General features: G+C 34.6%; 1 protein-coding gene across 3 annotated transcripts in view; it reads right to left on the bottom strand.

The window, feature by feature from the left end:
- Nucleotides 1-5151: 5151 nt before the first annotated feature.
- The window catches only part of SNX4 (sorting nexin 4), a 59046-nt gene continuing 37795 nt past the window's right edge, over nucleotides 5152-26402 (bottom strand). For 2 of the 3 annotated variants that reach the window (XM_073231486.1, XM_073231488.1), the window contains 6 exons: nucleotides 23552-23617; nucleotides 19827-19916; nucleotides 18374-18473; nucleotides 16621-16766; nucleotides 13288-13402; nucleotides 6331-8317 (listed from right to left, as the gene is read on the bottom strand). In XM_073231486.1, the coding sequence (XP_073087587.1) occupies nucleotides 8243-8317; nucleotides 13288-13402; nucleotides 16621-16766; nucleotides 18374-18473; nucleotides 19827-19916; nucleotides 23552-23617 (592 nt within the window). In that variant the 3' untranslated portion in view covers nucleotides 6331-8242. The other variant, XM_073231487.1, reaches the window with a different exon arrangement.

The following is a 26402-nucleotide window of genomic DNA, read 5'->3' as shown; positions in this document are numbered from 1 at the left end:
CGAGGAAGAATTAATATTGTCAAAATGGCCATCCTGCCTAAAGCAATCTACAGATTCAGTGCAATCCCTATCAAAATACCTACAGCATTCTTCAATGAACTAGAGCAAATAGTTCTAAAATTCATATGGAACCACAAAAGACCACGAATAGCCAAAGCAATCCTAAGAAGGAAAAATAAAGCAGGGGGAATTATGCTCCCTGACTTCAAGCTCTACTACAAAGCCATGGTAATCAAGACAATTTGGTACTGGCACAAGAACAGACCCACAGACCAGTGGAACAGACTATAGAGTCCAGATATAAACCCAAGCATATATGGTCAATTAATATATGATAAAGGAGCCATGGATACACAATGGGGAAATGACAGCCTTTTCAACAGCTGGTGTTGGCAAAACTGGACAGCTACATGTAAGAGAATGAAACTAGATAATTATCTAACCCTGTACACAAAAGTAAACTCAAAATGGATCAAAGACCTGAATGTAAGTCATGAAACCATAAAACTCTTAGGAAAAAGTATAGGCAAAAATCTCTTAGACATAAACATGAGCAATGTCTTCATGAACATATCTCCCCGGGCAAAGGAAACAAAAGCAAAAATGAACAAGTGGGACTATATCAAACTGAAAAGCTTCTGTACAGCAAAGGACACCTTCAGTAGGAAAAAAAGGCATCTGACAGTATGGGAGAATATATTCATAAATTACAGATCCGATAAAGGGTTGACATCCAAAATATATAAAGAGCTCACGCACCTCAACAAACAAACAGCAAATGATTCAATAAAAAAAAAGGCACAGGATATGGACACTTCTCCAAAGAAGAAATTCAGATGGCCAATAGACATATGAAAAGATGCTCCACATCACTAATCATCAGAGAAATGCAAATTAAAATCACAATGAGATATCACCTCATACCAGTTAGGATGGCCACTATCCAAACACAAACAACAACAAATGTTGGTGAGGATGTGGAGAAAAGGGAACCCTCCTACACTGCTGGTGGGAAAACTAGTTCAAGCATTGTGGAAAGCTGTATGGAGGTTCCTCAAAAAACTCAAAATAGAAATACCATTTGACCCAGGAATTCCACTCCTAGGAATTTACCCTAAGAATGCAGCAGCCTAGTTTGAAAAAGACATATGCACCCCTATGTTTATTGCAGCACTATTTACAATAGCCAAGAAATGGAAACAACCTAAGTGTCCATCAGTAGATCAATGGATAAAGAAGATGTGGTACATACACACAATGGGATATTATTCAGCTATAAGAAGAAAACAAACCCTACCATTTGCAAGAACATGGATGGAGCTAGAGGGTATTATGCTCAGTGAAATAAGTCAGGTGGAGAAAGACAAGTACCAAATGATTTCACTTATCTGTGGAGTATAACAACAAAGAAAAAACTGAAGGAAGAAAACAGCAGCAGACTCACAGAACCCAAGAATGGACTAACAGTTACCAAAGGGAAAGGGACAGGCAAGGATGGGTGGGAAGGGAGGGAAAAAGGGGCATTACAATTAGCACACATAATGTAGGTGGGTGGGAACATGGGGAAGGCAGTATATACAAAGACAAGCAATGGTTCTATAGCATCTTACTACACTGATGGACAGCGACTGTAATGGGATATGTGGGGGGGACTTGATAATAGGGGAAGTCTAGTAACCATAATGTTATTCAAATAACTGTATATTAATGCTATCAAAATAAAATAAATTTTAAAAAGCACTGAAAAAGAAAATTTTAAAAATTTTTAAAAATTAAAAAAAAATTTAAAAACAAAAATTTTAAAGACTGAAATGAATTTCAGTCTTGAAGACATGTCCTTCATCATTTGTTTATAAAGCTATGGAGTCCTTGATTTGGCTCTACTTCCCTTGATGAGGAAGGGGAAATAGATTTTGGCTTTCCTTTGCCTTTATGTGCTTATTGTCTTAAAACTCTTCTTTTTACCTGTTGCTTATAAATACTAGAAGCAATTCTTTTTATGTTTTATCGGACATGTGTTGAGTTTGCTATTGCCACAGTTTCTCCTTTCTTCATGCCAGCATGTACAGGAGTAGCACTTCTTATGTGTAGGCACTGAACTCCACTGTGGTTGTTAGAAACCATGATTTTATCCAATTATCTATTATGTGGAGAGGGACAGATGTGGACAGTGCCTTCATTCCAGTATGCTGTTGCCAAATTTGCTGATAACCTAATTCCCAATATTTGTCTTGATCTACTGAATTTCTTCAGTTAAAATTCCCTTGGGAGCCACTTTGGCAAGCTGTATGCTTTTGTCACTTTAACTGCCCATGTTCACATTCATTTCCAGTGTATTCCACTGTCTAGTACATGTACCAATTTTGATAAAATTCCTATGAGGCCATCTTGTCTGAGCTAGGGATTTTTCTTGCCAGTGGCAGAGCAGTTTGGTGTGTAGTGGTTCTACCCCCAACTACTGAATCAGAATCTGTGTTTTAACTAGATCCCCATGTGACTCACAAGCACATTAAAGATGGCCTACCAACTGTGGGACATTGGACAAGCCCCATCACTGCGCTGGGCCTCAGTTCTGGCTTTATAGTAAGCATTCAATGCATGTTAGCTCTATGCTCTGAAATCAAGGCTTTAGCCAACCGAGTATTTAGGTTTTTCTCCTTAACTTGTGCTGAATGGCACTTCGATCACACAGGTATGTGATGAGGATGTTTTATTCATTTGGGCTTTTATTGCTGAATCAACCAGTTGCAGCTTCATCTGGGGATGGATTTTATAACTATCTGCCAAATCAACATATAACCAAACCTTCTGGACTTGGAACACCCACCTGGTGAACACACTTCGTTAGATCTTCAAGCATGGGACATCCATGTGCTTCAGGGTTCAAAAAATATTCTGAGTAAAAGGCTCAGCAATGACAGGGGAGGAGGATAGCTGCACAGAGATTGAGCTGAAAACTGGAGGAAGCTCAGTATTGGTGGGAGGAGAGGGAGAAATGAGGACGTAATTGTCTAGTAGGCAGCTGTCTAGTGATAAGTAGACTTAACTTTCCCAACATTAAATATGATGTTACCTGTTGGTTTCCACAGATATCCTTTAAGTTTCTTTCTATTCTTAGTTTACTGAGATTAAATCATCAATCAGTGTTCAATCTTGTCAAATAATTTTTCTGCATTTCCTGAAATGAGGTACTTCCTTTATTCTGCTAATATAGTGGATTATAGTAATTGACTTTTAATGTTAAGCCAACCATGTAATTCTGAGATAAACTCTACTTGGTCATGATGTATTAGGCTCTTTGCATATTGCTCAATTCAATTAGCTAATGATTTTTGCATCTATATTTTATGATGTCATATGTGTCATTTTCTTTTTTTGAAACATGTCTGGCCAGTTTTGGTATTGTGGTAATACTGTTCTCATAAAAAAACAAAACTGGGAAGTATTCCCTTTTCCCTATTTTCTGCAAGTTTGTGTAGGAAACTTTTTCTTCCTTAAGCATTTGCTAGAACTTACCAATGAAGCCGTGGGATATGGAGTTTTCATAGAAGATTTTTGATAATATGTTTCTTTGATATGAGGCTACCCAAGTTTTCTATTTCATTTTATATCAGTTTAACTGTATTTCTCAATAAATTTGTTGACTTCATCTAATTTGTTGGCTTAAAGTTGTCCATACTATTTCTTATTATCCTTTTAATGTCTATAGGATCTATAAAAGCATACCCCATTTCATCCCTGATAGGATAATTTGTCCTTTTTCTTTTTCTGTCCAGGTTTGCTAGAGATTTAACTTTATTAATCTTCTTAAATAACTAATTTCTAGCTTTGTTAACTCAATCTGTTTTCAATATCACTGATTTTTGCTCTTACTTTTAATATTTACCTTCTTCTACTTACTTTGGATTTAATGTGCTCATTTTTTCCCTTAGCTTCTTTCTTCCTTGCAAATATATAAATTTAAAGTTGTATAACCCAAGAAGCAAGCACAATTCTACTGATTTGGCTGGTTATTACTTTATTTCTCTGGGTTACACACCCTTGAAAGAAATTCCTAAATCTTTTTTAGGGAAAACTTTTTAGAAGAATCAATAAATTCTACCAAGGGGAATATGTGTAGAAATCTAACATAGAATGATTATATGGATATAAAAAGACTAGCATTCCTATTACATAACTCTTGGTTTTTCTTCCATTCCAAGCTGGGTGTTGTGTTTATTTTAAAGACACTTGAATTTTAAGAACTCTCAGTTCCTGTTTTGGATGATATGTTGTAATTACCAGTGACTCATTCATCCACACTCAAAGATTTTGGATGTAACTGAAGGGTAAGTATGACTTCAGTTAATTTTAATGCTTTGACTGTAGCAATTGCATCATTAGTACACTGTCAAGATGAAATCTTCCTGTTACTAAATATATTAATGTAATGAGTCATGTTTCTTTAGTTATTGCTTATATTATCTTTTTATATTTAGCTTTAGAGATCTAACCCACCCTTTTTTAATAATTCATTTTGAGTTCTGATGTTTAAATACTAAAAAGGGTTATTACATATCAATTATTTTCTTTATATTCATTCTGGATGGTACAAAAAATTACTTTATTCCATCATAAAATTCCTTTAAGAGGTTTTTTTAAAGCAATGATTTGTGCTATCAATGGAATTTTTTTCAACATCAACCCAAATCAAGATATTTCTAGTTAAACACACATGCAACCAAGTGAATAGCTGTGTATTTTAGAGAATAAAATATTTTCCTAATTCACCTTTTAAAACACAGATAACAATGATCTTCTCAAATTACATCAGCTAATAGAAAAAGATCTAATACACTTTACATTTAGTTAGTTTCGGGGAGAAGGCTTTTGATTTTTAAATGCCAAATGGAATGCAATTTTATTTCATGACTCTGAGATGATATGACTTAATGGAATAAAATGTTTTTCTATACAGATGACTTCTGCTTCTCACAATCTTTAAAAAAAAACAGTAAAAATTTTTAAGTCTTATCTCTTTTCATCTTATTTTTTAAAAATCCAACACAAACTGACACAATTAAACACTTCAAAACATAGCATGTCAGGCATTATTTTTCTTACAGGGCACGTATAGATGAGTTTGTTAAAAGAACAAAAATCAAATGAAAATCAGCACAATACTTCATTTATTTATTGTATCAAGTTTGGCAAACAGCACAAAAATCCAACAATGTTTTAAACATGTAAAAAGTCAAATGCTGAACAGTACTGTGGATTTTTTTTACATAATTAGTAATAATGAGTACACATTGAAGATTCTGCAAAGCTAGCAAAATGAGGGTGCTTTGCTTCTGAACATATACCACAAAAAACACACACAAAAAACCAATATAATTTATCTTTACAAAAATTACAGCCAAGCAATAGAAAAGACATTAATAATCAAGATACTAACAGGTATGTTCATTACATATATATCATACATTGAAATGCTACAACTTGTACCCTGAAACGCCATATATAGAGAGCTGACAGAGTAAACTTAGGCTCAATCACTGAAGTTACGAATTATTTGAGAAGAACTTAATGCTTATATGTACCATACTCAATCAAAACTTTCTATACAGCAACTCCTAGATCATTACAATGTATTTCACTATATATCTGAGAAGTTGAGTCTTCTTTGTTGGCAGTATAAAATTTCTCACCAGTATCAAAACTCTGGTAAAACACAAATTGAAGGCATTTTCTAGTGTTTGCAAATGTTATAGGGGGCATCAATGAATGCAGGAGAGAAGTCTTAGATTTCACACTAAGTTTCTGCTGAGCTTTGTCAAACCAAACAGCTCAACTATAAGGCAAGAAAAAAATAACCCCCTGTAACAGATTAGTGGGTCTTCCCAAGTAAAATAGGAATTTCATCTTAGGAAAAAAACTCCTTACATAAACAGATCTGAAGAAGCTGGCATTCAAACAAACATCCAGAAAATATCTAACATCCGGACATTCAGTCATTGGTTCAGAAGTTTAACAAACAATCTATGGTATATATTATCAAATTAACTTTTTGGAATCAGCACCAGTCCCCAAAACCTTAAATTATATTATTTAATCTTCATTAAAATACATCCTTTTTGTGCTGTATCAACACAACTACAATCAAATTAAAGAAAGTTGAATTTAATCAACTTATTATATATTTTTGTATATACTGGGTAGCAAATAAAATTTTTTAAATTTACTTGTGCTTCAGTTTTGGGGCACTTCAACTGAAGAAAAATCCATTTTACAGGATTACATCTTGCTAAAGCATTCCTTAGCATTGGTCCAAACTTGAATCCCCTATTTAAAAAAAGAAAAAGTAATTTTAAAATGTGAATTTGGAAGGATTCTGGAAAGCCCGACTTTGGTTTAATGTTATGGTAAGTTTCCCTTTTTGGAATAACTGACAAGTTCAGCACATATGACAGCTTTTCTGGCAATACCTAATATAAGTAAATATCTAATGCTTCTGGAAAAACATGAGAATCATTTGTATGAGCCTATCGTCAAGATGGAGAAAGAACTATCACAACTTCTTTTTAGAGAACTGAGTTTTCAAGATTCCTAACATAAACTTGTTTACTCATATCACATATTCATATCATTTCTATTTGTAAACCAAACAAGTTTTGGGGCAATTTTTTCTATGTAATGTGGAAAACAAAAGAAAAAACCTTAGTAGTCTAACAATATAAAGTAATGAATTATTAAATCATTAGTCTAATAATTAACGTTTTGATAAAACCATTATATACTAAGTTATCAAAACCCTCTCAGTGGTTCTGAAAGGCTATTCAGCACAAAGCTAATAAGATATGTCTAACATGCTTAAACAAAATGCATGTTTGTAAAATGTATTAGTAAAATTTAAGTGGTAGAAACAAAGGTATTTTTTCAATAAACAAGATACATATTCTCTGATAACTATGAATTTATGAAGAACTTTAATACTTAAACATCAAAGTGTGTCAATATTTATCAAGGCTTCAAACACAAGGAAAAAATTCAGGAATCCTTTTAGGTTTTTTCCTCCCTGATGGAATACAAAAACCAAGTTAAAAATTTTTTTTAAATGTCTCAGATTGGCTGGATAAAATGTCTAAAAGCATTTGCTATCAGAAAGGATAAGACAGATCTTCAGCACTGTCCTAGTAAGATGTCCAGTACACATCAAACGAAAAATTTTAAACCACATACTAGCACATATAATGCAACCCTATTCTTGTGGGGAAGAAGAAAGTGTATATTTACCAAATGAGTTTAAATGTACAAAGAAGTACAGAAGGATACACACGAAGGTGTAACAGTGGTAAGTTTTCAAAGGGAGGTTGGGGAGAATTTTTACTTAATATGCTTCTAGATTATTTGAAATTTTTACTGTGAGCATATGTTATTTTTATGATTTTTTTAAAAGACTGAACTGTAAGGGTTATTTTTTTCTCTTTCTTTTATTGTAGTATATATAATTGATTTTTAAAATTTGAAGAGACCAAAAGAAACTTAAAAATCAACCATTTCTTATAAGCTTCAGCCTCAATTTCAACAAATTAGAAAATTCACTATAAAAAGGCTGACCAAGAAACTCAAGATATTTGATTTTTAAATGCTAATATTAACAGTTTTTTATTTAACTTTTTTGTTTTGGTTTATTACTACTACAATTTAGCATTTAATTATATTTAATTATCACTTTGAATAGCTGACATCATAACAAAGTATGATGTTTTAAAAGTTAATATACAAGTAAAATAAACAAAATATAGGCACCCATATTCATTCAAGAAAAACTAATGTTATTCTTGATTTCTAGCACTTAATATTCAGTTTCTAAAGAACATAATATTTTAGATTTTCACATATAAAAATATTTACACTTACAGAAGGAAATAAAACATGATGATACTTTATAGTATGATTCTTGGGAAATAAGGTGAATATATATTCTAATCTCATGTGAGTAAACTCTTTGTTTACTATGGTTATTATCTTAGGATACATGAGTTGACATACAAGATAATATTCCTACAGTAGTATCTTTTTTATTCAGAGATCAACACCTTCAACCACCCCAACCCTAAGCAAGACAGAGAAAAGTCTTTTGAGTCACTATAAAGAGTCCGCATTTTATGCTGGGCATAGAAGCCACAGGGCATAAATCTGCAAAGAAGTAAAAAGCTAACCTTTTCAAACAATATTGCTTCTCTCTCACTTACCAACTTTACATTTCCCTGTATGGCCCCGGAAGATGACTGGTTAGCCAGAGACGGGTAAGATTCCACAAGGGAGGAACAACCTAAGACAGGCACAGTCGCAGGGGGGCCATCAGGTGAGAAATTGGGGATCAACAGAGATGAGGCTTAGAACCTCACCCCCCCTGTTTTGAGAGAAACCTTCTGCATCCGTAGATGTTTTATTGCCCTTGTCTAGCTTGGATTAACACTTAGTCTACAGGCACACACCTGATCATCTACATTTGCTCTCTTACAACACTAAACTATGTTTTCTACCTTTATCTTGCATCTACCTACCACTTCAGCATTTTATTAAAAATAGTAATAATAATAAAGGAGAAATGTGGGATTCACATATAAATCAAGTATAAAAATCAAATGAATATTCATATTTGACCTGATTGTTTATAGTTCATAATGCATGATCAAAACCGAAAGTTTCTGTGATGACTGCCCTTGTACTGTTCACCATGTAAGAACTTATTCACTATGTAAGAATTTGTTCACCATGTAAGAACTTGTTCGCTATGCTTCAGAAGATTGGAGACTGATGAGTATTAGGCTTGGGGTGGATTAATGATTGTGCATTGAGCATTGAGTCCCCTATACAGAATTTTATTGTTGTTAACAACCACTTGATCAATGAATATGAGAGGTGCCCTCTCAAAAAAAAAGAGTCCACATTTTACTTTGGAAAGGCAGCAAATGGGAGCTTATTAAGTCTTTAATAGGAAAAAACAAAACAAACCACACCAACCCTAGAAACCTTTGTTATCTGACCTTTCAGACCTACCGAGATTAAAAAAGGCAGATTACAAAGGCAGCTATAAATGTGAAGCACAGTGAGAAGCAGGCAGGCAGGAGTTGGTGGGATGACAGTAACACAGACAGAACCACCACCAAACTACAATATATAAAACCATCAGCATTTGTAGATTGAATAGTCAAGATTTTGATTTCTCTTAAGTGACTCCAAAGATCCACACAACATGAAGTACCTTCAAATTTCACTGAGGCATAAATATAAATTTGTCAAATACAAAAAAAGCCCACTTGACTAGTGCCTAAGTCTGGCGTTTATGTCTCAAAAGACCATTGTTCTTCATACTACTGCTGGTGACACACATAAAAAGGATTAGGAAAGTGATGTTTGCTAGCCAGAAAATACAAATTAAAGCATCAAACTATTTATATGACTATGATTGTTCCCTCTTCAAAGGTCTTCATAAACAAGAGAATTTGTCTTACTCTAGGATTTACTGAAATAATGCATGTTAACTTGCTGGATAAATTGTGAAGTGCTAGACAAATGTAAAGCCCTGGTACTCACTGGTAGCCACATATGCAGGGTCATGACAAAAGAGGTTATGGAATGTTTTATACTTTTTTTTTAATGGTATCATTAATATACAATTACATGAGCAACACTGTGGTTACTAGATTACCCCCATTATCAAGTCCCCCCCACATACCCCATTACAGTCACTGTCCATCAGCGTAGTAAGATGCTATAGAATACTTACTTGTCTTCTCTGTGCATATGTATATTACTTTCCCTGTGCCCCCCCACATTATGTGTGCTAATCATATTTCCCCTTAATCCCCTTACTCTCCCCAGTCCCTTTCCCTTTGGCAACTGTTAGTCCACTCTTGGGTTCTGTGAATCTGCTGCTGTTTTGTTCCTTCAGTTTTTGCTTTGTTCGTATACTCCACAAATGAGTGAAATCATTTGGTACTTGTCTTTCTCTGCCTAGCTTATTTCACTGAGCATAATACCCTCTAGCTCCATCCATGTCCTTGCAAATGGTAGGGTTTGTTTTCTTCTTATAGCTGAATAATATTCCATTGTGTGTATGTACCACTTCATCTTTATCCATTCATCTACTGATGGACACATAGGTTGCTTCTATTTCTTGGCTATTATAAATAGTGCTGTGATAAACATAGGGATGCCTGTCATTTTGAATCTGGGTTGCGGCATTCTTACGGTAAATTCCTAAGAGTGGAATTCCTGGGTCAAGTGGTATTTCTATTTTGAGTTTTTTGAAGAACCTCCATACTGATTTCCACAATGGTTGAACTAATTTACATTCCCACCAGCAGTGTAGGAGGGTTCCCCTTTCTCCACATCCTTGCCAACATTTGTTGTTGTTTGTCTTTTGGATGGTGGCCATCCTAACTGGTGTGAGGTGATATCTCATTGTGGTTTTAATTTGCATTTCTCTGATGATTAGTGATGTGGAACATCTTTTCATGTGTCTCTTGGCCAACTGAATTTTTTCTTAGAGAAGTGTCTGTCAGCTACTCTGCCCATTTTTTAATCAGATTATTTGCTGTTTGCTTGTTGAGGTGAGTGAGCTCTTTGTATATTTTGGATGTCAAACCCTTATTGGATATGTCATTTATGAATATATTCTCCCATTCTGTCAGACACCTTTTTGTTCTATTGATGGTGTCCTTTGCTGTACAGAAGCTTTTCAGCTTGATATAGTCCCACTTGTTCATTTTTGCTTTTGTTTCCCTAGCCCAGGGAGATATATTTATGAAAAACTGGCTCATCTTTATATTCAAGAGAGTTTTAACTATGTTTTCTTCTAAGAGTTATATGGTTGAATAACTTACATTCAGGTCTTTGATCCATTTCGAGTTTACTTCTGTGTATGGAGTTAGGCAGTAATCCAGTTTCATTCTCTTACATGTAGCTGTCCAGTTTCGCCAACACCAGCTGTTGAAGAGGCTGTCATTTCCCAACTGTATATCCATGGCTCCTTTATCATATATTAACTGACCATATATGCTTGGGTTAATATCTGGACTCTCTATTCTGTTCCACTGGTCTGTGGGTATGTTCTTGTGCCAGTACCAAATTGTCTTGATTACTGTGGCTTTGTAGTAAAGCTTGAAGTTGGGAAGCATAATGTCCCCATGCTTTATTCTTCCTTCTCAGGATTGCTTTGGCTATTTGGCATTTTTTGTGGTTTCATATGAATTTGAGAATGATTTGTTCCAGTTCGTTGAAGAATGCTGCTGGTATTTTGATAGGGATTGCATTGAATCTGTAGATTGCTTTAGGCAGGATGGCCATTTTGACGATATTAATTCTTCCTACCCAAGAGCATAGGATGAATTTCCATTTATTAGTGTCCTCTTTAATTTCTCTCAAGAGTGTTTTGTAGGTTTCAGAGTATAGGTCTTTCACTTCCTTGGTAAGGTTTATTCCTAGGTATTTTATTCTTTTTGATGCAATTGTGAATGGAATTGTTTTCCTTATTTCTCTTTCTGCTAGTTCATTGTTAGTGTATAGGAATGCAACAGATTTCTGCGTATTAATTTTGTATCCTGCAACTTTGATGAATTCAGATATTCTGGTAGTTTTGGAGAGGATTCTTTAAGTTTTTTATGTACAATATCATGTCGTCTGCCACAGTGACAGTTTGACTTCTTCCTTACAAATCTGGATGCCTTTTATTTCTTTGTGTTGTCTGATTGCCTGGGATAGGACCTCCAGTAATATGTTGAATAAAAGTGGGGAGAGTGGGCATCCTTGTCTTGTTCCCAATCTTAGAGGAAATGCTTTCAGCTTTTCACTGTTAAGTATGATGTTGGCTGTGGGTTTGTCATATATGGCCTTTATTATGTTGAGGTACTTGCCCTCTGTACCCATTTTGTTTAGAGTTTTTATCATAAATGGGTATTGAATTTTGTCAAATGCTTTTACAGCATCTATGGAGATGATCATGTAGTTTTTGTCCTTTTTGTTGATGTGGTGGATGATGTTGATGGATTTTCAAACGTTGTACCATCCTTGCTTCTCTGGGATGAATCCCACTTGATCATGGTGTATGATCCTCTTGATGTATTTTTGAATTCGGTTTGCTAATATTTTGTTGAGTATTTTGGCATCTATGTTCATTAGGGATATTGGTCTGTAGTTTCCTTTTTTTGTGGTGTCCTTGCCTGGTTTTGGTATTAGAGTGACACTGTCTTCTATATTTTCTTATCATTTTGAAAAGATTTTGCCAGTGTCAAAAACTTATTTAAATCAGAGTACGCTTCAACATTTGTATCTTCTATGAATATCTGCCACATGAAGGATTTACTCAGAAAGCAAACCATACCATAATCATATTATCTCCAAATAACACTAAAGCTATTTTCCAAAGTACTATATACGTATCACTATTAGGAATGGTATTTTACTGCCCTGACGTAGATCTTATAATCAAAGTATTTTTACTGGTTTGTACTTTCAAATATAAGTTTTAAATGGGGCATGTAACTTTAAAATTTAGATGAGTGGAGACTCAAAAATGAGACTCAATAATTTTGGTTATAATATTTTTTCCAAAATTATGTAAAGAAACAGGGAAACATTCTGGAAGGGGAGAAGAATGGGTTTTAAGGTGAAAAGGATACAGTTTGACAACGGAATATTATTTAGCCATATGAAGAAAACAAATCCTACTGTTTGCAACAATATGGATGGAGCTGGAGGATATTATGCTCAGTGAAATAAGTCAGATGGAGAAAGACAAGTACTAAATGATTTCACTCATTTGTGGAGTATAACAACAAAGCAAAACTGAAGGAACAAAATAGCAGCAGACTCACAGACTCCAAGAAGGGACCAGTGGTTACCAAATGGGAAGGGTACGGAAGGGTGGGTGGGGAGGGAGGGAGAAGGGCACTGAGGGGCATTATGATTAGCACACATAATGTAGGGGGGTCACAGGGAAGGCAGTGTAGCAAGAAGAGAAGTAGTGACTCTATAGCACCTTACTATGCTGATGGACAGTGAGTGTAATGGGGTTGGGGGGAGACTGATAATATGAGTGAATGTTGTAACCACAATGTTGCTCATGTGGAACCTTCCTAAGATTGTATATTATTTATGTCAAATAAATAAATAAATAAAACTGCTAAGCCAAATAAAAAAAAAGTGAAAATGATACTTTGATCCCAATAAATAATTTTTAAGAAATTTGTAAGCACTTCTGAATATACTTGTATCTTCACTGAAACCAAAACCTACCTTTTTGCACATACTGATCTGCATGACTGCATAGCTTATAAGGGCTTCCTTTAAATCACGGTTCTTTTGTTCTTTGAAGCGTTCAATATCAGCCCAAGCATTTTTCACAAATTCTCTGAAATAGAAAGTATAGTTTTTATTATTCTTATTTAAACTATGTAAACATATTATAAATTCATATTAACCAGGTCTCATTTTTATTGGTTTTTATTTGTCTATATAGAGGAAAAAGCTATTGCCTGTATAAAGGTAGTTCTATTATTCTCTTCCTAAAAATTATAGTAGATGAGCAGAGATAGTCATACATTCCTCTACATTTTACTAATCCCTATTTCTGCCACAAGAATTCCAGTTCTGAATCATTCCTACAGAACACATGTAGATGATATCTTGAACCAGCTCAGAAGCCTAACAGATGCCCCAGGAAGTTGCCTTCCTGGAGTCACTGGGAAACATAAAATCTATTTGATAAAATGGATTACAAGTGACATTTATCACGAACTTGCTTTAAATGGTATCAGAGTTTTTAAAATTATTATGGGCATTTGTCTTTCTAAGGTTTTCTTTTACTTATTTGGTGCCAGCAGTTGTAAAATTTTAAAAACCACCTCAAGAAATACCATTGACCCAGGAATTCCACTTCTAGGAATTTACCCTAGGAATACAGCAGCCCAGTTTGAAAAAGACAGATACACCCCTATGTTTATTGCAGCACTATTTACAATAGCCAAGAAATGGAAGAAACCTAAGTGTCCATCAGATGAATGGATAAAGAAGATGTGGTACATATACACAATGGAATATTATTCAGCCATAAGAAGAAAACAAATCCTACCATTTGCAACAACATGGATGGAGCTAGAGAGTATTATGCTCAATGAAATAAGCCAGGCGGAGAAAGACAAGTATCAAATGATTTCACTCATCTGTGGAGTATAAGAACAAAGAAAAAATTGAAGGAACAAAACAGTAGCAGAGTCACAGAACCCAAGAATGGACTAACAGTTACCAAAGGGAAAGGGTCTGGGAAGGATGGGCGGGAAGGGAGGGATAAGCAGGGGGAAAGAAAGAGGGCATTACGATTAGCATGTATAATGTGGGGGGAGGCACAGGGAGGGCTGTACAACACAGAGAAGACAAGTAGTGATTCTACAGCATCTTACTATGCTGATGGACAGTGACTGTAATGGTGGTTGTTGGGGGGTACTTGGCGAAGGGGGGAACCTAGTAAACATAATGTTCCTCATGTAATTGTAGATTAATGATACCAAAATAAAAAAAAAAAACGACCTCAAACCAATGACATACTCTTGGTCTGCTTTGGTCAGCTCATTGACTATCAAATGAAAACAAAAATAAGGAAAATGAACCAGACAGTGATGGCAGATCTCTGAGAAGTACTTACATCTCTAGAAATACTTATGGAATAGTATATGCCAAGTCTATGCAAGGTGTTGGGAGATTAAGATGAAAAAGACAGTCATTAACCTTGAAGGACTTATAATTCAGTCAGGAACAGCACACAAAACCGACCACCCAACACAACACTGCCATGCTACAGTGTCAGGAATCAAGTTTCTGAAAGCCTGCAAGGTTAAGAGAAGTTTTCCAAAGGAAGCAGCACAAGCTATGCACTGAAGAATGATCAGGCTTTTTCAACAGCTGATGTTGGCAAAACTGGACAGCTACACATAAGAGAATGAAACTGGATTAATGTCTAACCCCATAGACAAAAGTAAACTTGAAATGGATCAAAGACCTGAATGTAACTCATGAAACCATAAAACTCTCAGAAGAAAACATAGGAAAAATCTCTTGAACATAAACATGAGCAACTTCTTCCTCAAAACATCTCCTCAGGCAAGGGAAACAAAAGCAAAAATGAACAAATGGGAGGGACTACATCAAACTAAAAAGCTTCTGTACAGCAATGGACACCAACAGCAGAACAAAAAGGCACGTACAATATGGGAGAATATATTCGTAAATGACATACTGATAACAACATCCAAACTATCCAAACTATATAAAGAACTCACACACCTCAACACCCAAAAAGTAAATGACCCAATTAAAAAATGGGCAGAGGATCTGAACAGACACTTGTCCAAAGAAGAAGTTCAGATGGCCAACAGGCACATGAAAAGATGCTCCACATCACTAATCATCAGGGAAATGCAAATGAGATTATCACCTCACACTAGTTAGGATAGCCAACACAACCAAAAGACAAAGAACAACAAATGCTGATGAGGATGAGAAAATGGAACCCTCCTACACTGCTGGTGGAAATGTACATTAGTTCAACCATTGTGGAAAGGAAAATGGAGATTCCTCAAAAACTAAAAAAATTGACCCATTTGATGCAGGAACTACACTCCTAGGGGTTTACCCAAAGAAAACAAGACCACAGATTCAAAAAGACATATGCACCCCTATGTTTATTGCAGCACTACTTACAGTAGCCAAGACATGGAAGCAACCTAAGTGTCCATCAGTAGATGAATGGATAAAGAAGATGTGGTACACATACACAATGGAATATTATTCAGCCGTAAGAAGAAAACAAATCCTACCATTTGCCACAACACACATGGAGCTGGAGGGTATTATACTCAGTGAAATAAGCCAGGCAGAGAAAGACAAGTACCAAATGACTATTCATTTGTGAGGTATAACAACAAAGCAAAACTGAAGGAACAAAACAGCAGCAGACTCACAGACTCTAAGAAGGGACTAGCGGTTACCAAAGGGAAAGCGGGCGAGGAGAGTAGATGTGGAGGGAGGGAGAAGGGGATTAAAGGATGTTATGAGTAATACACATAATGTAGGGGGGTCACAGGGAAGGCAGTATAGCAAAGAGAAGACAAGTAGTGACTCTACAGCATCTTACTATACTGATGGACAGTAACTGCAATGGGGTGTGGTGGGGGAGACTTGATAAATGGATGAATGTAGTAACCACAATGTCACTCAGGTGAAACCTTCATAAGATTGTGTGTCAATAATACCTTAATAACTAAAAAAAAAGAATGATCAGGCTTTTTGTTAAATGGGGGTAAGAAAGGGCAGAAGGAATGTGCAAAGGATAGAAATCATGAAAAGTACAAGAAAATAAATATTATGAAACTGAAACTCTTCTTTCCTCACACTAGAACAACTATTTCTATAATATGATTTTTCATGAACACAAATTTCATAGGGATTCAATCACTGCATTTTAGAACAAACTATAATCTGGGGATGTTAATGGAGATGGGGATTGCTATTAAAAAAAAACAATTTGCCATGCAGTCTAGATGTCTATCTGGTTAAACCTCTCAGCATTTTTACCTGCCTTCCAGATTTTTAGACTTTAATTGTTGTTCTCCTTCATTTATTTGCTCTTCTAGCACCTTTATTCTGGCTTCCCTCTGCTCTGGAGTTTCTTGACCAAAAAGCTTGGTGGTCATGCCCTTCAAAGAAAAGGTTCTCACAGTCTAAAAATAAACAGAAACAGATGAATGGATAAACAAAATGTGGTACACACATACAAAGAATACTATTCAGTCATAAAAAGGAAGGAAATTCTGACATGTGCTACAACATGGATGAACTTTTAGGGCATTATACTAGAGAAGTAAGCCACATATAAAAGGACAGATACTGTATGAATCTATATATATATATATATATATATATATATGTGTGTGTGTGTATATATATATATATATACACATATATATATATGAGACGCCTTGGGTAGTCAAATTCTGAGACAGAAAGTAGAAGGGTGTATGCCAGCAGCTGGGGGAGGAGGGAAATTGATAGTTGATATTTAATGAGCATAGATTTTCAATTCTCCAAAGTGAATAAAAAGAGTTCTGGAAGTTGATTCCAAACAATGTGTACATACTACTGAACTATATGCTTAAAAATGGTTAAGATGATAATGTTATGTGTATTTTACCACAATTAAAAGAAAACTTTTGCCATTTTCCCCATAGCTCAGAAGCACCATAAGATTTACAACCAGGGGACTCTTACTATAATCTCTAACATTGGAATACTATGGAATAGTCAGGAAGGGGCAAATTCTAACTGTATTTCTTAATCAAATGGAAAATGTCAATAAGTGTTAGGCAACTTATTTCTTTACATTAATGGTCATATTTTTAAAAATTACCATGACATAAAAAACAGGAAAATTCAACAGTCAACAAAGAAAATAAACCAAACTAAAGAAACATCTAAAAGCTGCATAAATCACCTGAAACTTGGTTATCTATTAATAAAACAGGATGCCTAAACCCAATTGTTGGAGGAACACCTCAAATTTCACTGCTTTAACATTTCCTCCCTCACTAATTTTACATTCCCACTTTTCCCTTCACAGGTGGGAGTAGAGAACCATGCTCCCTGGAAATGCCTGGGAACTTTCTGAGTTTTAAAAACAAATCAAACCAGTGTATACATGTTTTGTGGTCAGTGGTCTTTTTCCACATTTATCTATGAATTTTCAGAGACACTATAAAGTATTTGTGAACTATGAGGTGACCAATAAATGCTACTAGCACTGCCACTGCTTCACTATTTCCAGACTGTATACTCTCATCATGACAGCTAATTGAGCCCAGTGAAATAGCTAGATGGTAGAAAGTGGATTAAAAAATTACCTAACTCTAATACAGTAAGATACAGAATTTCCCTCACAAGTATTCACTTTAAACATTCAAGAATAAAGTATACCAAACACTCCTTGTTAGGAGAGATGCACTGATTGTAACTGGGTAAGGCTTTTCAAAGTTAGTTAAAATTTCTATAATGTATTTTACAAAATTAAACCTGACAAAAGTCAGTATTTTAATCCCCCAAAATAGTGTTAATTTTCACTTGGATTTAATCACAAATGGGATGACACACCACATGGAGCACTGTTGGCAGAATTTCTCACAATACTACAAAATACAAAACCACAACCCAATCAGAGTTTCTCACAAATTACTCCCCTGTAAAAGCTACAGGCATCCTGGGTATCACAATGGCAGCCCATTTCACTTAAGATTCGCTAAAATAATACCAGATGCCTAATTGGAAAAACTCTCACCCCAGTTGCCAGTTCCTCACATTGCTGCTTTTTGGATGCTAAGTCCTGAGCAGCCATCTCCAAGTCATACTGCATAAGTTCATGTTTTCTGCACACAGCCCTAGGGAGGAAAAAAGTGCCACCGATTAATTTCTGTGGCTTCTTTTTCAACATGTTAAAAATTTTTTCCAGGGGTTGAAGGGAGGCATTCACAATGTCTTATAAGACGCAGAACTTGTATACCTAGAATTTTCTAATATAAAATACAGTTGCCCAATGTTACAAATTAAATCTAGCAGAACCTAAGCAACAAACTTCATATGCACTTCAAACAAAAAAGGTTGCTTTCTAGAAACTTGCAACATTTTTTCCAATAAACATACCATTAGCACATAACTTTAAAAGAATCTCTCGTACAACAAAGGAACTAATGCTGCAATCTCATATAGCAACTGAGTATTCTTTGAGATGTTATCTCAAAGCTTTGTTTTTTAGAAATGTCTATTCGTTTTCCTTGTCATAAAAGTAATCTGTGCTCACTGTAAAAATATGCTAATACAATAATGCACAAAGTAAAAAAAGTTTATGAATCCTCTTTTTTCCTCAATCCCACTATCCAGATATCCACAGTGTATATCCTTCCAGACTTTAGCTAGACATTTGCAAATATACATATCCACATGTCCCAAGTAGTTCTACATCTTTTCTTACTTAACTATATGCCATAGACATCTTTCCATATCAACACATTAATCTTTTCTACAGTTTTTAAAAGCTTCACACAAATCCACTGTATTCAGAAACTTTCTTTTGGTTGTTGACTTGAAAATACCTGGTGAAACCTCTGCCTACTCAAAGCCCTAGAAGAAAAACCTAACAATGTGCAAATGTTTTCAATCAGTTACAAAACAGCTAAAGGAAAACTATTCTTGTATTTTACTAATGGAATTCTCATACTACTTTTACAGGTAATAAGAAAATGACCAAACCATCTATGACAAAAGCCCTCTATTGCCAGAAAGTGATTCACTTTCCTAAATTAGAAAGAATACAGTAACTTCTTAATTAAAGAGGGCTACCTACTGGAGAACTCTGGCTCTGTAGGAGATAACAGAACACAGAAGACAAAGTCCTGATACTAAGAAGTTTTACTATCCTACTAAGGAGATAAGATACACAAGTGCAGACAAAATTACAGAAAAAAAAAAGGTAATACACAATAGCACAAAAAAAGTGCTACACACAATCTGTATTTTGCTTCCAATCTTTAAAATGAAAAAAAAAGGAGGAACAACAGCTAGACCTGATGCCTGAGACTAACAGGTTTTATTAAAATACTATTTCAAGGCTTGTCTTAGATTTCTGCAACACACAGGAAAATAATGAATGAAAATCACCCATCTTTATTTTACAGTAGCATATGAAGAGTGGTGACCAGCCTCAGGGCTGAATCTGGAACATTTATCATGCTTACCGCAGTGCTTCTGCATAAAAGAGATATTCCTTTAGCTGATCTGCATAGTGTTCTTCATCTTCCAAAATATCATCAATAGAAGATGCATACCTGTCCAAAAACAACGCACAGAGGGACTTCCACCAGGACACAAACACTACTCTTCTAAACAAGTGCTGTTCAAAGTGTGGTCCATAGACCGTTTGCTGCCCATCCGTGACAAAAACAAGCACAGAAAGTGACAGTAAGCATTTAGAAATATTTATAGCAATTTTTAATTACAAGACAATTTTATTGAATTTTACCAAAACGTTTAGATCAGCAATGGCTTAGAAATAAAAACAAAACAAATCAAAAAATGTCCTTTCTACAGGTAACAGGTAGCTTAAGAAACACTGTAATACTTAATATCTTTTGTTCAAAAATTTATGAAAGGGCTACAAAAATCTGCAGAAAAAATATGAGTTAGTAAGACTGGTAGCAATTACAAACAACAATGGCAAAAAGCATAAAAGGAAAAGTAGAGTAACTAAAGATTACAGAGAATTTTAGAAGCCTTATTTTATACTAATTCTCAATAGCAACCTCTGCTTTAATCCAGACAAACCCCTCACTGTCACACCATTATTGTTCCTGAACCTGAGTCTTTCTTGTATAGCAATGTGGTGGCTCTCCAAACCCTATAAGCACCTCATTCCAGACTACTTTAGTCCTTATTCATCACTCTACTTTTGGGCTCTTATCAACAATTTACAACGTAAGTATTACCAAAGTAATGTTTCATGTGCTGGTTCTATTTCTCTGACCACGTTAAAAATTCCATAAGGACATGAGCTATGTTATATATTACTTCTGTATGGTCTAACAGGTAGCCTTTTTTCAAATTAATTCTGATTCCTTAGCATAGAAATAGAAGAAAAATATGCTTTATGTTCCCAGGCCTGCTTCATGTGGTTGCCATAAACAAAATTTACTGAAGCTGTATAGGCTTGGGTTTGATTAATGACTGTGCATTGAGTCCCCTATACAGAATTTTATTGTTGTTAACAACCATTTGATCAATAAATATGAGAGATGCCCTCAAAAAAAAAAATTTTTACTGAAGCTGTAAAAATAAATAAATAAACCTATGTTAATATTCATCAAAAGCAATGTGCTTACAAGACTTACAAAAGCAGGCAAAGTACATATTCTGAAATCATAAACTTGCATTTGTTAGTGTGGGATCTCTAGGTAACTGAAAAAAGTCTGCAGAGGTTAAATAAGCCAGGTGGAGAAAGACAAGTACCAAATGATTTCACTCATATGTGGAGTATAAGAACAAAAGAAAACTGAAGGAACAAAACAGCAGCAGAAGCACAGAACCCACGAATGGACTAACAGTTACCAAAGGGAAAGGGACTGGGGAGGATGGGTGGGAAGGGAGCGATAAGGGTGGAAAAAAATGAAAGGGGGCATTACGATTAACATGTAGAGTGTGGGGGGGCCACGGGGAGGGCTGTGCAACACAGAGAAGACAAGCAGGGATTTTACAGCATCTTACTATGTTGATGGACAGTGACTGTGAACAGGTATGTGGAGGGGACTTGGTGAAGGGGGGAACCTAGTAAACATAATGTCCTTCATGTAATTGTAGATTAATGACAACAAAATAGAATTAATAAAAAAAAAAAGTCTGCAGAGTAGGAAAAACTGCCTTTAGTTAATAAATCTGATTCTCAAAGAGTTAATGTTAAGGAAACAAAAAGAACCACAGGGCTGGTGGCTTGAAGACAGAAACAGAGTACAGGGATAAACAGCACATCCTCGGGTGGAAAAGTATTAAGTGGTAAAGATTTTAGACAACAGTACTGAGATTAATTTTATTTAACACTTCAAATAATCAACTGAAGGGATAATCTTAATCCTGCAAATACTGAAAATACTAAATTAAGAGAATGCAGGAAGAACTCTTAAAGTTAAACAAACTGGTTGAAAAGTAGCCACGTAGCTTGAATATGGCCCAAAGTAAAACAATACTTTGATAAAATATTTTTTGTCTTTTTACTATTGAGTTGTAGGAGTTCTTTATATATTATATATAATTGGTTGGAAATATTTACTCCCAGTTTGTGGCTTTGTCTGTGGCTTCTCTCTTCATTATCTTAATGGTGTCTTGTGTGTGTATGTAGAGGGGACATATATATATATAACATCAAATCTGCCCTTTAAAATTTTTTTAAGTGTAAGCTTAGTGGTATCAAGTACAGTCACACTGTTGTGCAACCACTGCCACCATCCATCTCCAGAACTTCTTCACCTTCTCCAACTGAAATTACACCCACTGAACAGTAACTGTCCATATTCCTCCCTTTCCCAAAGGCATCTTTTTGATAAGACAAAATTTTTTGTTTTGATGAAGAACAATTTACCATTTAAAATTTTTTTTTCTGTTCATGTCCTCTTTAAGAAAACTTCACTTATTTAAAGGTTGCAACAAGATTCTGTTTTCTTCTATGTTTCCTACTAAAAGCTGTAGTTTTAGCTTTTACACTTGGATATATAATCTAAATTAAATTAGCATTTTATGTAAGTTGTGAGATACGGCTCAATGTTCATTTTTTTCCCCCTACAAAGATACCCATTATTCCAGAACCACTTCTTGAAATGGACTGTTTAAATGTGAGTATATTTCTGGACTATGTTCTGTTCCACTGATGTTTATCTTTATGTCAATACTTCCTTAATAACTATAGCTTTATAGTAAGTCTTGAAATCAGGTAATAAATTCTAGGTTTGTTATTTTTCAAGATGGTTCTTTGCATTTCTACAAATTTTAGAATCAGCTTATCAATTTCTATAAAACAGTTACAGAACAGATTGGGATTGCAATTTGGAATAATGGACATTGTAACACTACTGAGTCTTCCAATCCATGAACATGGCTTATCCTTCTATTTATTTAGGTTTTTAAATTTCTGTCAGTAATGTTTATACATAAAATTTTCAGGGTATGAGTTTTTCTTATCTTTCATTAAATTAATCTCTAAGTATTCTGTTTTGATGCTACTATAAAAAGTATTCTTATAAATTTTTATTTTCCAAATGTTGCTAGTGTGTAAAGAATTCATTTTTTACATAATCAATATTCATCTTGTATTTTGCAGCCTCACTAAATTCAGTTGTTAGTTCTGTGATATTTTTGGTTGACTATGATTTTTCTATGTAAAAGATCATGTTGACTGCAAATAAAGACAGTTTTACTTCTTCCTAAGATTTAAGCCTCTTACTTGATATTCTTGCTTCAGTGCACTGACTAGGACCTCTACTATAATATTTACTAGAAGTGGTAAGAACAGACAACCTCTCCTTGTTCCTTGATCTTAAAAGCAAGTGTCAATATTTCACTATTAAGCACAATATTAGCTATAAGTTTTAGGCTGAGTAAGCTCCTTTATTCCTAGTTTGATGAGTATTTTTATTGCAAGTCGATGTTGAAATGCTTTTTTCTACATGCATTGAAATGAACATAGTTTTCTTCTGCTAATATGTGAATTGGACTGATTGATTTTTGAATGTTAAATGAACATTTACTTCAATTATTATATAAATTATATAACTGTATTCCTGATATAAACTTAAGTCAGATCTACATACACAGAACATAATATAAATGCCAACAAACTTGATAAAAACAAAAGAACTGAAGAATCATTTCACCACTAACCTTCGCCTCAGGTTTTACCTCAATTTCTCTAGGTACTTACACATCCATATGATGACCAGCACTCTGCAGGCCATCACCCATTTCTTTTTCTATGGCACTCCATTCACTAGGGAGAAAAAGATAAAACCAAAAACATCATGAATTATATATGGAATATTATTAAGTGGAATCATTTATAAGGTTTTTCCTAGCTAGCTTTTAAATAATACATAGTATCTATATTTGGATTTGCTTTCTGTGACACAAATATGCTGCTTTCCCTTTAAGTTTAACAAATGAAATGCAAGGGAAGGCTTTAAAACTTTAGTTCAAAAGTTGGTATCTGCTGCTGTTAAGTGCAAAGTAAGCATCGTGTGAAATAGCTTTCTGCTTATAGACAACTTTCTCAGCTAGGGTGCCTATTTAAATCAATTGTAGAGCTTTTAGAAACTATGGACGCTGACCCTGCTCTTTATATACTTAATCTGAATCTCTGGGGTAGAGCTGAGCATGTATATATATATATATATATTTTTCTTTTTTTTAATTAAGGTATCATTGATATACATTCTTATGAAGGTTTCACGAGAAAAACAATGTGGTTACTACATTCACCCTTATTACTGAGCCACCCCCCCATACTCCACTGTAGTCACTGTCCATCAGTGTAGTAAGATGCCACAGAGTCCCTATTTGCCCTGACCTATAGTCTTCCCTGTGACTCCACACACACCACTTGCACCAATCATGATACACATGTATATATATTTTTAAATCCATGGATGATTCTGATGAATACATGATTACATGTCACTACCCAGGAGCTAAGAGAAAAAGGCCATTGTACAGAAACATTAGGTGCACAGTAAAACTTTAATAATTTGCACTGAAGTTTCATGAGAAAGTCTACTAGAACCACAAATCATTTGCTGTCATTTCTGTGAAATACTTCTTATAGAAATTCCTTTTTATGGAAGTTGTATATGTGTATTATAGTCAATGTGGAAAATAAATCTATAATCCCAAATACTTGGGGTTATATTACATATAAATCATTTGATTTATCTAGATTCATCAAGATTTATCCTTTCATTTTACCTATAACTATAAATGCTAAGTATTAATCAGGCACTAACTACTGAACAGGAACAGTCGATGATTAAGTTATATGACTGTTAATACAACTGTAGGTCATGTTGATATAATTAAAAGCTAGATGACATAATTTGACACATTTTCTTATTTATGTATTCAATTTATGTAGCTGAGATCATATAGTACATGCAATTTTTAAAAAACTCAACCTTTTATTTAAAACAAAGGCAATCATATTTCATATTTTGAAATGCTTTATTATTTTATTTGTTTATTTTTATTTTGGTATCATTAATATACAATTACATGAGCAACACTATGGTTACTAGACTCCCCCCACTACCAAGTCCCCACCACATACCCCATTACAGTCACTGTCCAGTGTAGTAAGATGCTATAGACTCACTACTTGTCTTCTCTAATACATGCTAATCGTAATGCCCATTTTTCCCCCTTATCCCTCCCTTCCCACCCATCCTCTCCAGTCCCTTTCCCTTTGGTAACTGTTAGTCCATTCTTGGGTTCTGTGAGTCGACTGCTGTTTTTGTTCCTTCAGTTTTTTCTTTGTTGTTATACTCCACAGATGAGTGAAATCATTTGATACTTGTCTTTCTCCACCTGGCTTATTTCACTGAGCATGATACCCTCTAGCTCCATCCATGTTGTTGCAAATGGTAGGATTTATTTTCTTCTTATGGATGAATAATATTCCATTGCGTATATGTACCACCTCTTCTTTATCCATTCATCTACAGATGGACACTTAGGTTTCTTCCATTTCTTGGCTATTGTAAATAGTGCTGTGATAAACACAGGGCTGCATATGTCTTTTTCAAACCACGCTCCTACATTCTTAGGGTAAATTCCTAGGAGTGGAATTCCTGGGTCAAATGGTATTTCTATTTTTAGTTTTTTGAGGAACCTCCATATTGCTTTCCAGTACATTCAATTTTGCATAATACTTTTTTCCCTTAACAGTACTTTCCCATATTATTAAAATAATTTGCTCTAAGCATTCTTTCAGATGACAACTCATAACTTTCTTTTAAACCATTTTCCTGGCCATTCAGGTTGTTTCCAATTTTTCTGCCATTTAAACTACGTGCAATAAGCATCTTTGACTGCACCACATCATAAAAGAAAAGAATTTAAAACACAGTTATTCTGTTAATCTGTAATTTTTTAAACACTGTTTTTGAAATATCAGATTATATGATTATAGTATTAGAAGGCAAAAACCCCGCACGGTTTTAGATATTGTCAAAGAAGCAAAACAAACATTAGATCACCTATGTAACAGCATGGTTATGATTAATAACAAAATGGGTAAGATTTCCTCCAGTAATTTTCTTTCCTCATGTTTACTCTCAAAATAATGTAACAACAGCTAGCTATTTTTAGTGCTTTGTTCTTTACAAATGGGTTTTTAACACCTCTAGCTGGATTATCTAAATTCTAAAGCCACAGTTCTAATGCCTACAGGACAATTCTGCTTTTATATACCTGTCATTTCTAATTCAACATATCCAAAGCCTAGTTCTTCTCATGAAAAAGCAAATCTAGGGATTTTGGCAGATTACAAGTATAACTAGCCAAATGCGTAATGTAAAGATCACAGTTACTGTAACTGCAGATCATGTTAACAGAATTATTCGGCAGTGCAAATCAAATATCTGAATACTTCATCCATCTAATCTCTGAGCACCTTATTATATGCTACCAACTTAAGGTCACAGAACCAAATTTAATTCTTTGTTTACCAAACAAGACAAAAAAATAGTTCAAGTAAGGTAGTACTTACACGTAATTGTCTATGC

Source organism: Manis javanica, chromosome 3, assembly GCF_040802235.1.
Source record: "Manis javanica isolate MJ-LG chromosome 3, MJ_LKY, whole genome shotgun sequence".
NCBI lineage: Eukaryota > Metazoa > Chordata > Mammalia > Pholidota > Manidae > Manis > Manis javanica.
The sequence above is the reverse complement of the archived record's forward strand: the minus strand, read 5'-3'. Positions and strand labels throughout refer to the sequence as shown.